This window comes from Ceratotherium simum, chromosome 7 (genome assembly GCF_057802395.1).
Source record: "Ceratotherium simum simum isolate JZ-2026a chromosome 7, ASM5780239v1, whole genome shotgun sequence".
NCBI lineage: Eukaryota > Metazoa > Chordata > Mammalia > Perissodactyla > Rhinocerotidae > Ceratotherium > Ceratotherium simum.
Window position 1 is genome coordinate 10,398,309 of NC_141906.1, and position 16,496 is coordinate 10,414,804.

Genomic DNA, 16,496 nt, shown 5'->3' on the forward strand with positions numbered 1-16,496 from the left:
GATAACAATCTGATTTATATCTTAAGAGGATTACTTTGGATGATGTACTGAGAGTGGATGGAGGAAGGTGGGGTGGGTCGAAGCAGAAAGACCAGTTAGGAGGGTCTTATAATAATCTAGGTCAGTGGTTCTCAATCTCTTTTGGTTTCAAGAGAAACCAAAATTATTACATTATTAAAAATTATTAAGGATCCCAGAGAGCTATTGTTTACATGGGTTACATCCATTGATATTTACCATATTAGAAATTCAAACTGAGAAACTTTTATAATATTTATTTATTCAGTAAATAATAATAAATCCACATGTTAATAGAAATAACATATTTTTTAATGAAAATAACTATTTTTCAAAACAAAAAATATTTAGTGAGAAGAGTGGTGGTGTTTAGCGTTTTTACAAATCACTTTATTATCTGGTTTAATAGAACACAGCTGGATTCTCACGGCTGCTCTGCATTCAGTCTGTTCCAATATCTTGTTTTGGTCGAGGTATATGAAGAAAACATGGCCTCATATAATCTTCTTTAACACCAAACACAAACTTGACAAGCAGTAGTTTCTTAAAGGTTAGTTGCAACGTGGAATCTAAAACTCGATCAATAAACTTTTATATTGTTTCATTCAAGTCCAGTGGTTTATCTTGCCCTTTGAATGGATACGTGTAACACGATGCAGTGGGGGGGGGGAACATTAGTTCACTGAGTTATGCAGGTCTTCCAGATGCTGGCACGTTTCATCACACAGTATCAAAAATCAGTTGTTATTATCACCACTGACCAGGTTCAGGACACGTTACCCCAAAATACAGCACCTTGGCACACTGAATATTTCACGCTCAAGGAATTTGAGAACTGGCATGTGAAGGAAGGACTTTCTTTTTCTTTTTTCCTATTTTGTTAGCTCTGCTGGTGACCTGTTGCTCCTTAGCAAACAGGTGAACCCACAGTGTTCAACACTGATCATGACAACAAACTTATATTTGATCTTGTCTTCTGACTTCTTCCCCCTTCAGGAAGGACTTGCTGACCTTCCCCTGAAGCAGGTGCTAACACCCTCACGTGAGAGGTGCCCTCCCCGTACCGGGAGGGGAGGAGCATCTCGGGAGATGAAGGCACACAGAGAGGAATCTGATCCAAGAGGCCTTGCTAAGCTCCCCTAGTTTACACACTTAGCTCACCCCTGTCCTGTCGCATCTTCCCACGACTGTCCACTCTTCATCACACCTAGCATAAAAACGCTCAGGTTTAACTGCTTCTTCAAGTCGTCATTTATTTCCTTATGCAGGCTTCTGTGTCACTTAAAACTTACAGTAAATAAATTTGTATGCTTTTCTCTTGTTAATCTGTCTTTCATTACAGGGGTCCCAGTCGAGAACATAAAAGGAGAGAGGAAAAAGCTGTTTTTCCTCCCATACACCACTATCTCAAAATCTTTGAGAACTGGGAAGCCCCTGAGCTCATGGTGGTGGACACATGTTTTCCAAAATGCTAATTTCAGCTTGAAAACGTGAATTTTATCATTAGCAACAAATTCTATCAGTTGTTTTATTTTAAGTGATAAGCTCACTTTTTTCTTCTGCAGGACAATGTCTGCCATAGTTTGTCAGCCATTCTTTCATGTAAAAATGATGTTCCATGAAAAAAGCGGCTAGTTCAGCTCACAACTCAATCGTATAAGTGCTCTTGCTGGAGACAAATGTTATATTTCAGCATGCAGTAAAAGTGCCTTATTAGTATCATACAGAATATTAAAAGGACATGTACTATAAAGGGTCCAGATTTAATGAAATTACTGTTTTTTTTACAGCTTCATCCAGGACATTTTAAAGAGTATGTGGGAGTGAAGAATACAGCGACTACTAGTATGGTTTGGTGCCTTGATTTGTGCTAAGGGACCAGCAATTTTACCCACAATTGCTTTTGCACCATCAGTGTAAATGTCAATACAGTGAAAAAAGCAAACAATGTCTTAGTACTACGGCAAAGTAGTTTTGATCTCCTGGACTTCCTGCAAGATTTTTTTTGGAGTGACCAGGGGTCTGCTGATCACATTCTGAGAACCAAGTGATCGAGGTGAAAGATGACGGTGGTTTGGATCAGGGTGGCAGTAGTGGAAGTAGTGAGAACTATTTTGGTTCTGGATATATTTTGAAGGTAGATCCTATAAGATTTGCTGGTCAGCTTGGATGTGGAGTGAAAAAGGGATCAAGGATGACCTTAAGGTTTCTGGCCTGAGCTACTGAAAAGATGAAATTCTGTGAAGTGAGATGGAGGAAGATAGCAGGAACAGGGTTTGGAGAAGATCAGAAATTCAGTTTTGAATATGTTAAGTTTGAGATGCCCATTAGACATCTAAGTAGAGGTGTCACATAGGCAGCCGGATATAGACTGCAGCGGAAGGCAGATGGCTAGAGATACATATTGAGTTGTCAATATCTAGGAATTTACAATGATGAAAACACCAAGGGAGGTAGGATGGACAGAAAAGAGATCCCAGGACTAAGGTGCTAATGTGTAAAAGGTGTAGAGGTGAGGAAAAGCCAACAAAGGCAACTGAAGGGGGAGAGTGGGGAAGGCCAAGCTGAATGTTTCCAGAAGGAGAGTGATCATCAGCATCGAATACTGCTGGTAGGTCAAATAAAATGAGGGTTGAGAATTGGTCACTGGAATTAGCAACATGTGGTTCACTGGTGACCTTGATAAGAGCAGTTTCAATGGAGCGGTAGAGGCAACATCTTGGTGAGAGTGGGCTCAAGAAGGATGTATACACAAGTGTTCACAGCAGCTACAACCTGGAAACAACCCAGGAATGGAAAAACAAACGAGTAAAATGGAACAATATTCAGTCATAAAAGGGAATGGACTACTGACACACATCAACAGGGACGAACCTCAAAAACACTGTGCTGAAAGGAGGCGGAAATGAAAGGGTACATACTATGCGATTCCCTTTATATGAAGTTCTAAAACAGGCCAAACAAATTTATATTGACAGAAATCAGATTAGTGCTTGCCTGGGGAGGGAAGTGGGGAGAAATGTTAACTGCAAAGTAGCACAAGAAAACTTTCTAGTGTGAAGGAAATGTTCTAAATATTACAAGGAGTGATGATTATAGGCATACATTTGCCCTAACTCATCATACTGTAAACATTTTGTTGTATATAAATTATACCTCAATACAGTTGTTTAAAAAAAACAATGAGAAGAGAGAAAACAGACAGTGAACACAGACAACTCTGAGTGGTCCCAGCTTAAAGGAAAAACGCAAAATGTGGCAACAGCAGGAGGGAGAAGTGGAATTGAAAAATTTTTTAATAGGGGCAATAATAGCCTATTTGTATGTTAAGTGGCGAGCAGCAAGGCAGATATGGGAGTCGTCCTGCTGAAGCAGTACCTTTGAGCAACCGAGGGAGTGAGCAGGCAGGGCGAGGCTGGCCTTGGCGGGAAGTGGTGGAAGTTCACTGGGAGGGAAGGCAGCACATGGGCATAGATAAAGGGGGGGGGGGGCGGTGTGGAAACCTGTGAAAGTTCTCCTCAGACTGGTTCTATTTCTTGGTGAAACAGGAAACAAGAACTTCATCTGAAAAAATGAGGGAGGAGGTCCTGGAGGTTGGAGGAGAGAAGAAAGAAAATAGCCATTGAGGAGAGTGGGAGACAAACAGACCAGGGAAATAAGGAATGACTTCTGGACACTTGAGATCAGGGGTCATGAATTTAAGACCAACCCAGTCAGCATGACTGAGTGTTCTCCTCCAGCCTCACCGAGCTGCACATGTGCAGTCATGGACTTGGATTTGGATCAGGATTGCGATTTAGCCAAGTGTACAGAAAAGTGCAAGACGATGGTTATAATGACGGACTATGGATTTTAAGCGGGGCAAGGAAGTAAGCGTAAACACGAAGAGGTGAGGGACAGGGAAAATGTGGTATCAATCGATGGATTTTGGTCTTGGCGGAGTTGAAGGATTGCTGGAAGTGGGACACTGAAGACAGTGAGCTGAAAAGATGGGTAGTTAGTGTGATACAAGCAGGAGTTTGAGTTCTGGTTTATGGCCAGTTCTAGAGGATGACCACAGGAGTGGCTGAGGTAAGGTAGAGGGCAAGATCATTGGATGAGGTCAATGAGCCAACAGGTCCGGTATAGAAGGCTCATCCACATGAAATACTGAACTCATTGATTAAGCAGGAGCGCGTGGGACAGTGAGTTAGGAGTTAAAATCTTCAAGGAATGAGGGAGAGTGATCTGGAGGTGGGGAGATGATAGTCACAGGTAAGGTGGTTGGTGTTATAATCTTGATGAGAAGAGATTAAAGATGGGAGGGGGGTAGGAAGGATTTTAGGGAGAATGGTTTATAACTGGCAACCAAAAGCAAGGAAGTCACCGACCTCACATCCAAGTCCAGGAGGATGAGTGGTGAGGGAGAGGACAGGCACCATTTAAGGGGTCTACAGGGGAAGCCAAGTCCTCAGGAGAGCAAGGGATTTTGGACAGAAAAGAGGGGATGCACAGAATTGCACAGAGATTAGAGATGAGGGATGCAGAATGAATCTGGAGGCCTGGGCTTCTTGTGACTGACGTGAGTTGGAATAAAGGGCATAATGATATTAGTCCTCATGGTCCCACAGCAGTAGTTTCAAGGTTGGGAATGATGGCAGAGAGGGAGGGTAGGGTCCCGCCAGAATTGTGCAGAGTTCTTGGGCTTCCATATTCCACCTAAGTGGAGTGCCCTGATGGGTTCACTTCTAGTATCAGCGCTCTGCAGAAGTATTTCAGCTACTCAAATTTATTTTTAAGAACATATTTTAAAAACTTATTGAAGTTATATAACATTACAGAAAGTGTATCTATTAGAAGACAAAGCCACGCACAATCCAATCACCCTAACAAATTATTTTGTTTCCTCTTTCAATATTTTAGCATATGCAGGCTTTATCTTGTAATTAGTGTATCACAAGTTATTTTGCTTTTTTATCATAAGAGCTTTTCTATGTTGCCATGAGGACTTGATAATTATTTTTATTGAGTGCATAATATTCTATGAAGTGAATATAATTTACTTAATTTCAGTCTCCATTTGTTAGACTAATGTTGATTATTTTCATTTTAAATAATTACAACTAACTCAGTGATAGGCCATTTCTGTATCTATTTAGCTACACTCTACAGCTAAATGAATGCTAACTGCTAGCCAAGATGTGGAGGCAATATATGAAAACCACCTCTTTTGCAGGCTTTTTTTTTCCCCTTCCAAAACTTTATTGAAATGACAAGTGAATTACTAAGACACTTTAAAAGTCCTTTGCTTATTCATCATTCTGCTTGGAAAAGTTTACCTTTATAGCAAGAAAACAGACACAAAATCATTAAAAATACATGAGCCCCCAAGGCAACATGGCCTCATTTGATAGCTGAGCAGGGACTTTCCACACCTTCCCACGGTGCCCAGGGCATCAGCACAAGAGGAGCACTCCAGGTGAGAACCAAGCAAGGCGGGCACTGAGGGGCCTCAAGGCATGTGGAAAAGTGCTAGCACAAAGCGGTTTCCCCAACTTTCTTTCCTAATGTTCGAGTTAGCTTCAGGTCCAGAGCTCTCTTAAAAACCCAGAGGTTAATAAGGTTCATGCAAATCCTTTCTTACAGGCTCGGAAGTCCTTCGTTAGCTGAGTTAGTTTGTAGCTTGTGCACGGGCTTCAACCCTCTCTCACTTTGAAAAGCTCTGTTTGCACATTTCTCTGGTCTTATGAAAACTTTCTAAATAAAGTTGATAATCAACTACAAAGTTTCAGTTTACTGATTCCCTTTACACAGGGCACTAAACCTTAGAATTCCAGACACCTGTCTCAAGAATGTAAATAGTGTGTTTAAAAAAAAATTTAGGGTAAGTCTTGGTCAATCCTCTAAGTCTTCACAAACGGAGTCCCTCCCCCAGTTGCTTAGCTTCACATTTTAAAAAAAACCATAGTCCTTGTAATCTGTGTTCTATTGCGTGTATCTTCTCTGCCATGGCCATTAATGAGTTGTATGAGGAACGCCTCTACCTGCAGTATTAGCTATCTCTGCTCCAATAAAATTGTATTTACCAAAACGGGCAGTGGGGTGGATTTGGCCCCAGGCTGCAGTTTGCCAGCCGCAGTAGACAATGCTTGACCTCAGCCATCTCCCAGACCTTGCCTTTCACCACAGATTCACCACAGTCCTGCACACTTGATAGACACTTTTGAGATATTCTGCTACACAGAGGAATCTGAATACGCGGACGTTTTGGGGATATATTACAGCCCAGCAGCTTAAATGACCATTTCTGGCACGGCCAGCAGGAGCTAAACAGCCTATCATCCTGTTTTAATTTCTCCTATTGAATGTTCTTAGCAGTACTGTTACATACTTCCCCCACTCGACAGCATGACTGGTGAGACTAACGTGGACTGATGTCCAGTTGGTAACTTCACACATTTCCGACATTCCATTTTAAGAAGAGAGAGAGGCAGAATGCCGACAGACACAGGTGGACCACAGTGGTTACTCTAAATTAAGTGATAAGAAAGCAAATAACTCTGTGGGACAGAATAGCCCTCCCCCTCAAAAGGGGATGACTTCAAAGTTAAATGAAAGCTCCCTGATGTATTGAAAGTGTGTTCCCAGCAATTGGGGCTACTTATTGGACCACTCTGTGCAATGCTGTACACCCTCCAGTTCTGTTTCCTTGGAACACTCCTTCCAAAACGCTCTGTTCAGAAAATACTGCTCTACTGAACAGAGATGACTATTATACTCGGATGAACCCCACACACGACAATATACTGTTAGTTTTCACAAAGTAAAACAAGAGAGAAATGTATTTTCTTAATGGAAATAAAACAAAATCCTTGGGACAGAGTAATCTGCTATCCATAAACGCCCATCTGCACAGCACGAGAGGACAATGTATTTATCATTGTCAAGGGCTCGGAAGAACTTATTTTTCACAGCAGTTTAATGGCTGAAATTCCAATTGCAAAGCTAACATTTGGACTCTCATATTCTCATATGAGAGAATTTAGATACACCAATTAGTATTTAGGTACACAAATTAGAATGTTTCAGCCTGGGAAGGCTAACTGAAAAGAACAGAGATCCACCAACTATGGCTGGGCTAGCTATAATCGGGAGAAGAAAATAAAAAGGGCCACTGGGTGAAAATCCCATGAAAATCAAACAGGAGTTTTGAAGAGAAATCATTTTTGAGAAATACCTTTTAAAACAGTAGAAAATATTTGTTATGCATTACAGGAAAGAAAAACAAAAAACGAGATGGTTTTTGGTTACTTTAAAAACCCATTATATCTTCTTATGGGTTCCCTTATTTTTGTTTTATCACCCACCCTACTCAGACTTGTACATGAAGCCATCCCAGACCAAACTGAAGGGACTTTGAGCTGTACTATCAGCACTGCACACTTCCTATAATGGTCTGAATTCAAACACATGGTGAAAGCAAGCGGGCTGGCTTAACCCAGTGAGAACAGAAGTCATGCTTACAGACTTGGCCTGAAATACCATCATTTGAAGGGGTTAATTCTCCCATTGCTAGAAGTCCAGTTCTCTAATAAAGACCAAAAGACAATTTCTTTTTGATACGGATTTTGCTATATTAAACATTAACGTCCACTGTAATCTTCCCACCGTTCCTGTACTAGGGTGGTATTTGGTGAGGCTGACGATTCCCAGACTGATCTAAGTAGATGCCATATTCTCTCTGCAAGGGGCCCTGACTGTATGATGACGACGATACCATCCCCTAGCACTGAGGGAGTGTTTTCTCTGTGCCAGGCACTGATTTAAGTGGCTGAAAAGCATTAACTCGTGAACTGGCAAATTCACGGAGGGGGAGAGAGGTTAAGGGGTACTAAGGTCACACAGCAAGGAAGAGCTGGAGCCGAGCCTGGACCCAGGCACTGACTCCAGAGCTCGGGCCTCTCAACACTGTGTGTGCTCCTTGTGTGGGTCATGCTGTGAGAGAGAACCAGCTGTTGAACCGAAAAGAAGCACGTGACTCAGCGCTCCTTAAAATCCCTGTTTTCTTAAAAATGATTCTTTTCTTAAGACTTGTTTTAAATGTTTCTGATTTTATAAAAGGCTTTAATATGTTGGAATATCATTTTATAATGCTAATGGTTATATACATTTTATTGAATGTTTTTCTATTCTGCATTTCAAACCGAATCAATAATTGTAATTGACACAATTGTACAGAATGATATATTAACAGTTACAAGTTTAACTCTGCACATAAATCTAGTTTGAAAAAGGTATTACATTAGTAAATAAGTACATATTTATCCCAATCTTTAAAAACTTTTATGAAACCTAGGATAAAAGGTATTAAAATTAGATTTCCTGGGCAATACTAGAAAATTATATGTCTAAAGAATATTTGCAAAGAGGGAAGAAGCTATAAAATGAAAGGTACAGAACTACAGGATAATCAACCAAGCTGTCTTCAAAGACGATTTGTGGGATGCTCTCCTTTCCATACTTCAGTCCCTTACACTTGCTCTTTCATCTATTACATCCTGATATTCCAGCAAATAATACAAACAAGTCCTCTCCCTCAGAGAGGAAACCTGCAATAAGACGTAACACCTTGTATACAGTTACTAGCATAATAAAACGGCATCCAAATAACTAATCAATTACCAGTGTTTAAAATTTATAGTAAGAAACTTATTAAAAACAACAGAAGACTACCTCTGCTCCAAATTTAGGCCAATTTAAATGATTTTCAATATAGCTAAACTCAATGGAGGAGTTACACTTGGTTTTATCTTGCTGACCAGACTTCTGGGAAAGTGATCATGCAGGTGGACCACTAGGACCAGTGGCTCTTCTTCCTTAGCTGAATTACATCAGATTCCTACCACGCTTCTCCATACTGAGGGGACTCATTAGGAAAGGACCCATCATCCATGTGCTCACATAAAACCCCTCTCTGCACCTCCTACCCATCCCACCCCCACAATACAAACAGCAAGTTAGTGTGCTGTTGTGGCCTCTTCACTGGAGACTGTAAGTCTGAACTGAATTGTTCAATGTGAGGGTCACAATGAGAGAACGCGGATCTTTCTTATTCTTGTGGACTGTGATTTTTCCTTTCAAGGTTTCACCTATAGAAGAAAGGCAAAAAATAAGTTTAAGAATTCAAAAAATACAGTCTAGCAGAAAAGTAATAATGTATACCTAGTACTTTTTTTTTGTTGTAAGATGTTTCACTAATTTTTTTAACAACTTTTTTTTTTTTTTTTTTGGTGAGGAAGATTGGCCCTGAGCGAACATCTATTGCCAATCTTCCTCTTTTTGCTTGAGGAAGATGATCCCTGAGATAACATCTGTGCCAATCTTCCTCTATTTTGTATATGGGACGCCACCACAGCATGGCTTAACGAGCGGTGTATAGGTCTGCACCCAGGATCTGAACCCATGCATGAACTTAACCACTACGCCACTGGGCCGGCCCCTTAACTTTTTAATTATTCTTTAAATTAAGAGATTTAATTTTCTAAGGTAATTTTATGTTGAATTTTTGAACAAAGCAGACCTAACTTACACACTGCAGGTGTCAATTCCTTGTGAAAAAGTGAGCAAAACTACTTGCTTGGGAGAGTCATTTTACTGCACGCCTGAGCATGAGGCCCTGTGGAGAGTCCTGGGCATAGAGAAAAAACAAGACATGGTTCCTGCCTCAAAGAGTTCACGGTGAAGGGTGAAGAGAAATAGCTACATCAACAATTACACAACAGGTGTGTGTCTAAACTGTGCTGGAGGTGAGGACTGGAGATGGTTGGAAGGCAGTAAAAGGCAATGTTTCACAAGAATTAATGAATGAATTATCTGAGGACTAAAGTCATGGTTAACTTAAGGAGTGTACATGGAATGGCATTTAAGAGAGAGAGAGAACATGCAGAGAGAGCCTTCAGGAAATGGCATTTTGGGAAACTGAAAATTACAGTTGGGAAAAAAATTTATATTTTACAGAGGCACATGACAAGGCTGTTGGCCTTTAAGGTACTAACACTGTAAATGGAAAACAGAACTTACACAGGTAAAACAGTAAACACAAAATATTACATATTTGTTTAAAGGCAAAAACTGATTCCCTGAAAACTTATCCTGTATGCTACAAATTTTATTTTACTCCAAAGTGGAATTATATCTATGTACTTTTCTGATTACAGATACTTCTCATTTAAGTTTTTTTCACTTATATACCAAGAGCCATTTAAAAATAACAAAAGATACTGATAAGATGTAATTGATCATCATTCCTTGCTTTACTAAGAGTAAGGTCACACCAAATAGCTTCAGCTATAGCTTTGAAATCTGGATAGACACAGTGAGACTCCATATGAAAAGATGGAGGAATCTATATAAAACTATCCAAGTACTGAATCAGTATCTTATTTTTAAAAACCTGCAAATGCCCCACATTAAGGGATAATGAATCTGAATGTTTTTCAATATGGTAGTGAAATAGCAAAGTAAAATTTAACAAAACCATGTAATAGTTATATTTATTTCAGAATATAAAGATTCCATTACTGATACATTCTATCTATACTGCAGAAAACGTAAGGCTTATAGTGTTTAATGCAAAATTAAGGAATTAGAATAATGGAAAAAAAAATAATGGAAAAAAAATTATGTGGGCCAAGTTACATTCCACTCAGCCTAATATAACAATGATTTCATGTGCAGGTGTGTATGTTAATGTGTACATTTGGCTTCGGTGTTTATATTCCCATATATTATTAAGAAAATGAAACAAAAGTACTTCACGTGCCACGCTTACCAACGGGCTGACAAGATCACCAGTGATGTAGCTCCACAAACTTTATGGAAAGTATCTATCAATAGATAATAATAATTGCTAATATTTATTTAACACTATTTTGTGCTAGCCATGTTCTAAGGCCTTTATATGACTTATCTCACTTAATGATTACAAAAATATCTCTATGAGGTTCAGTACATTTTCCTCACTCTACAGATGAGAAACAAGGTTCAGGAAGGTGTGGTAATCTGCCTAAGGCACACTGCCAGTTAGCGGAAGCACCAGGATTTTAAGCGAGGCAGTTTGATTCCAGAGCCCATGTTCTTCAACTACATTCCAGCGCCTCCTTATCCCTATCTGAAAAATTGATTATTATAGTTTTAAATGTACTATAATGGACGTGAAATAGCCAAAATTTTACTACCCTATATTTTTTTGTAAAAACATTTAGCCACTTTATAAAAATGTTTTATTAATATTAAAATTTATGTAAGTATTATTCCATAATAACTTTAATAAACTATCATATATGTTTTCTTTTCTGTTAAGGCATTAACTTAGAGAAGAGGTGATAAGTATCTTCAACAAAACTAAGAGACTTTCCAATTTTGAATATGTAGGCAATATTTTATTGCTTCTATTTTTTTTTAAAGATTTTTTTTTTTAATTTATTTTTTTCCCCCCAAAGCCCCAGTAGATAGTTGTATGTCACAGCTGCACATCCTTCTAGTTGCTGTATGTGGGACGCAGCCCCAGCGCGGTGAGAGAAGCGGCACGTTGGTGCGCGCCTGGGATCCGAACCTGGGCCGCCAGTAACGGAGCGCGTGCACTTAACCTCTAAGCCACAGGCCGGCCCATATTGCTTCTATTTTTTAATCAATTTTTAATCTGCTATTTTATACCAAGAATCATATCCTGAATTTATCATTTACTGATACTGAAATTGGAAATGAGCAGCCGCTATATGATAAACTGATGCTGGTTTTATAAGTACATGACAGAGGAGAATAATTACCAACTTGGTTGTTGGGTTTAAATTACTGTTATTGAATTATCAACACTGAAGTCAACAACTGTCGATTCTACTTCGTGGCTTGTTAGTTCCTTCCCATTTATAAACAGTGTGTCAGTGTAAATTACTTAATTTAGTAGCTTCTATAAAGTAGTTCATACGTATGAAAAGACAGATAATGTATACTTGAGATATAAAAATAATAAAACCACCTCCACAGACCCAACATCGGGCTGGAACCTTACCAAAACCACTGACGCCCCCTACTATGTCCCTCCAATCACATCCCCTCTAACCTCCAGTGATAATCAAGATTCTGATATTTTGTTACCATTTCCTATTCAAAATAGTTCCACTTTATAGAGATGTATCCTTAACAATATATTGCTTTTATTTGTATTCTTTAAAACTTAAAAAATTTTGTATTTCTTATTTTCTTCTATGGCTTATTATTTCATTCATCACTTGTGAGATTAATCTCTGTTGAGGCAAGTAGCTATATACTTCATTCATGGTCACTGCTGTGTAGTATTAAACTGTATTAATAGCCCCATATTCATTTATCTGTTCTTCTGTCAAATTGTTTCCAGTTTATTATAAATGATGCTGCTATGATTATTGTTACATATATGTGTTGTGTCCTTAAGACGACAGTTTCTCTAGGATGTAAACTGCAGAAGTGTAGGGCATACACATGCTCAAATTACTATCTAATGATAAATGGGCCTTTAGTAAACTTCATCTATTCATAGAAAAACTTTCTTTTCAATATAGAAATAAAGAGCAACTCCTTTATTGAGAGTATATATCAAAATCTGAGAGCAAATATGATAAAAAGCAAACAGCAGCATTTAGATTAAAGTGAGAACACAGCAAAAATACCACTATCACTATATTATTTAACATCATTCTTTTTTTTTTTTTTTTTGTGAGCAAGATTAGCCCTGAGCTAACATCCGATGCCAATCCTCCTCTTTTTTGCTGAGGAAGATTGGCTCTGGGCTAACATCTGTGCCCATCTTCCTCTACTTTATATGGGATGCCGCCACAGCATGGCTTGACAAGCAGTGCATTGGTGTATGCCTTGGATCCGAACCCACGAACCCCGGGCCGCCGAAATGGAGTGCGAGCACTTAACCGTTATGCCACTGGGCTGGCCCCATTAACATCATTCTTGAATATTCTACCCAATGCAATATGACATGAAATGGAAATTAAGAATACAGATGTAGTATCAGGGGGGAAAAAGGAGATAAAATTAATTTCAGGTGTTATTTTCAGTGAAAGAGTTCCAGAAATCTGCATTGAGTCCTCTTGAGACTTTAGCTAAATACTAATCTGTGCACATATAGGGTGAAATTCCATGATTCTGAGCAAAGAACAACTCCTAGGGAGCAATCAGCTGAACAACATCCAGAGCTCACATAGGGCTGGGAGATGTTTGAATTCCAAGCAGCCAGACTAGAAGGAACTTGTTGAACACTCAGGGTAACTCACTAGAGACACCAGACAGATTATGTGTTAGCATTAAACTATCCCAACAGTAAAGTTTACTCTAACAAAGCTTTAAAACATGTTTTGTAAAAACCAAGGTAATCTTTAAGTAACTTAATTGCATGCTAAAAGAAACTTTAACACTTTTTAAAGGAAAGTAAACAAAATCCAAACATTCATCAACATAACATTTACAATGTCTGACATCCAATTAAAAATTTCTAGATATTTAAAAAAGCAGGGCCGGCCCCGTGGCTTAGCGGTTAAGTGCGTGCACTCCGCTACTGGCAGCCCGGGTTCGGATCCCGGGCGTGCACTGACGCACCGCTTCTCCAGCCATGTTGAGGCTGTGTCCCACAAACAGCAACTAGAAGGATGTGCAACTGTGACACACAACTATCTACTGGGGCTTTGGGGGAACAAAAAAAAAGGAGGAGGACTGGCAATAGATGTTAGCTCAGAGCTGGTCTTCCTCAGCAAAAAGAGGAGGATTAGCACAGATGTTAGCTCAGGGCTGATCTTCCTCACACACACACAAAATAAATAAATAAATAAAAAAGCAGCAAAATGAGGCCTAGAAGCAGAAGAAAAATAAGTTACAACAACAAAAACAACACATCAAGGCACATCTTACCTGACCTCCTGAAAACCAGTGATAAAGAGAAAAATCTCTAAAGCATCCAGAGAAAAAACACATATTACATACAAGGGAAGAGAGAAAAGAGTGAGCTCAGAACCTTCACCAGCTGGACACGTCTTTGAAGTGATGGAGGAAGAAAACCTAGCAACTAAGAATTCGATATCCAGCACAAATCTCTAAAAAATGAAGGTAAAATAAAGACTTTTTTCAAAGAAACAAAAGCAAAAAATTCTTTTCCAATAGACCTGCACTACAAAAAGTGTTAAAAGAAGTTCTTCAGACAGGAGGAAAACGATACCACAAAGAAACTTGGATCTACACAAAAGAATCAACAGTGCCAGAAATGGTAAGAATTTGGTAAATATAAGACATTTTTTCCTTTTTAAAATTTATTTAAAAGATAATTAAATATTTAAAGCAAAAATAGTAACAATGTATTGTGAGTTCAAAACATTTGGGTGAGAGAAATGTTTTTTAACAATAGCACACAGGGTCGGAGGGGGTAAATGGAAGTATACTGTTGTAAGAGTCTCGGACCACAAATGAAGTGGTGTATTATCATTTGATGGGAGTCTATGATAAGCTAAAGATGCATGTTGGAGACTCTAGAGCAACCATTATAAAAACAAACCCAAGACGTATAGGTAAGTAGTCAAGGGTGGAGATAAAATGAAATAATAAAGAATACTCAATCAAAAAAAAAAAAAAAAAAGGAGAGGGAAAAGCAGAATGACAGAGGAGATAAACAGAAAACAAATGGCAAATGACAGAATTAAATCCAGTAACACAGATAATAACATTAAACGTAAATGTGTCCAATACACTTTACACAGAGACGTAGGCTAAAAGGAAGGAGAAAGATATTCTATGTAAACATTAATCATAAAGGGGCTGGAATGGCTATATGAATTTCAAACAAAATTGACTTCAGGAAAAAAATATAACCAGAGATAAGGAGAGACATTTCAAAATGACAAGCTGTTAATTCATACATGAGATGTAACAAACTTTTGTGTGCATAAAATCACAGAGCTTCAAATGCATGATGCAAACCTGACGGTACCATAAGAAAAAACAGACAAATCCACAATTATCGTTGGAAATTTCACCTCTCCCTTGTTGACAATTACAATAACAACTAGACAGAAAATCAGAAAGAATATGGAAGACTTGAACAACACTATTAACCAACTTGACCTGGATGACATCTACAGAACCAAGACAGATCATATGCTGGATCATAAAACAAATCTTAGTTCATTTAAACGTACAGAAATCATACAGAATGTGTTCTCTGGCAACAACTGAATAAAATTAAAAATCAGTAACAGAAAGATACTTAAAAAAATCCCAAAATATTTAGGAATTAAGCAACAGACTTCTAAATATTCCATAAATTAAAATAAAAATCACAAGGAAAATTAGACAGTATTTTGATCTGAATGATAAACGAAATACAACATATAAAAATACGTGGCTTATAGCTAAAACAGTGCTTAGAGAAAAAAATTTATAGCTTTAAATGCTTACATTAGAAAACAAAGAAAACAGGTCCAGAGGTCTTCACTGGTGAAATCCATCAAATGTTTAAGGAAAAATAATACCAAATGTACACAAACTCTTACAAAAAATAGACGAGGGAATGCTCCTCAACTCATCTTTTGAGGGAAGCATTACCCTGACACCAAAACAAGATAAATTCATTACCAGAAAACTACAGATAAATATCCCTCATGAACATAGATTAAAAAATCCTTTAAACAAAAGAGAAAAATCATATGATTGTCTCATGAAATGCAGAAAAAGCATGTGACAAAATTAATTTATAACAACTTCCAGCAAACTAGGAACAGAAGGAGTCTTTCTCCACCTGATAAAGGGAACCTATGAAAAACTACAGTTGCATCATTCTAAATGGTGAAAGACTGAATGCTTTCTTCCTAGGACTGGGACTGAGGTAAGGATGTCTATTCTGACTACTTCTAATTAGTATTCTATTGGATGTCCTAGTCAGGGTATTAAGGTGTGGAGGAAGAAAAAAAGGATACAGATAACAGTCTTAATACTTACAGACCACATGGTCTTCTACATAAAAAAATCCTAAAGCAATACGCAAAAAAACCTACTAGAACTGTAAGATGGTTTAGCAATCTTAGGATATAAAGTCAATATAAAAAAAATTAATTGTATTTCTACATGCTTGCAATGAAGAATTAGAAATTCAAATAAAAAATAGCATTTACAATAGTATCAAAAAGCATACAATATTTGAGATAAATGTAACAACATATGTGCAAGATTTAGTCACATAAAACTAGGGAACAGTGCTCAAGATGATCTAAGTAAATGGGGAGATACATTTTGCTTGTGGATGAAAGACTCAATACCGTTAAGATGTCAATTCTCCTCAAAGTAATCTATCGATTCAACACAATCCCATTCAAATTCCTAGCAGGGTTTTTTTTGTAGAAATTAACAAGTTCATTTAAAAATTTAAATGGAAATTTAAAGGATCTACAGTAGTGAAAACAATTTTGAAA

General features: G+C 38.1%; 1 protein-coding gene across 2 annotated transcripts in view; it reads right to left on the reverse strand.

Annotated features, from left to right (window-relative positions):
* Nucleotides 1-3,611: 3,611 nt before the first annotated feature.
* The window catches only part of PRMT3 (protein arginine methyltransferase 3), a 135,503-nt gene continuing 122,618 nt past the window's right edge, over nucleotides 3,612-16,496 (reverse strand). The window contains exon 16 of one of the 2 annotated variants that reach the window (XM_087433089.1): nucleotides 3,612-9,146. Coding sequence is in view for 1 of the 2 variants with exons in the window: in XM_014783543.2 (XP_014639029.2) it covers nucleotides 9,037-9,146 (110 nt within the window). In the remaining variant the exon portion in view is untranslated. The remainder of the gene's footprint in view (nucleotides 9,147-16,496) is intronic. The other variant, XM_014783543.2, reaches the window with a different exon arrangement.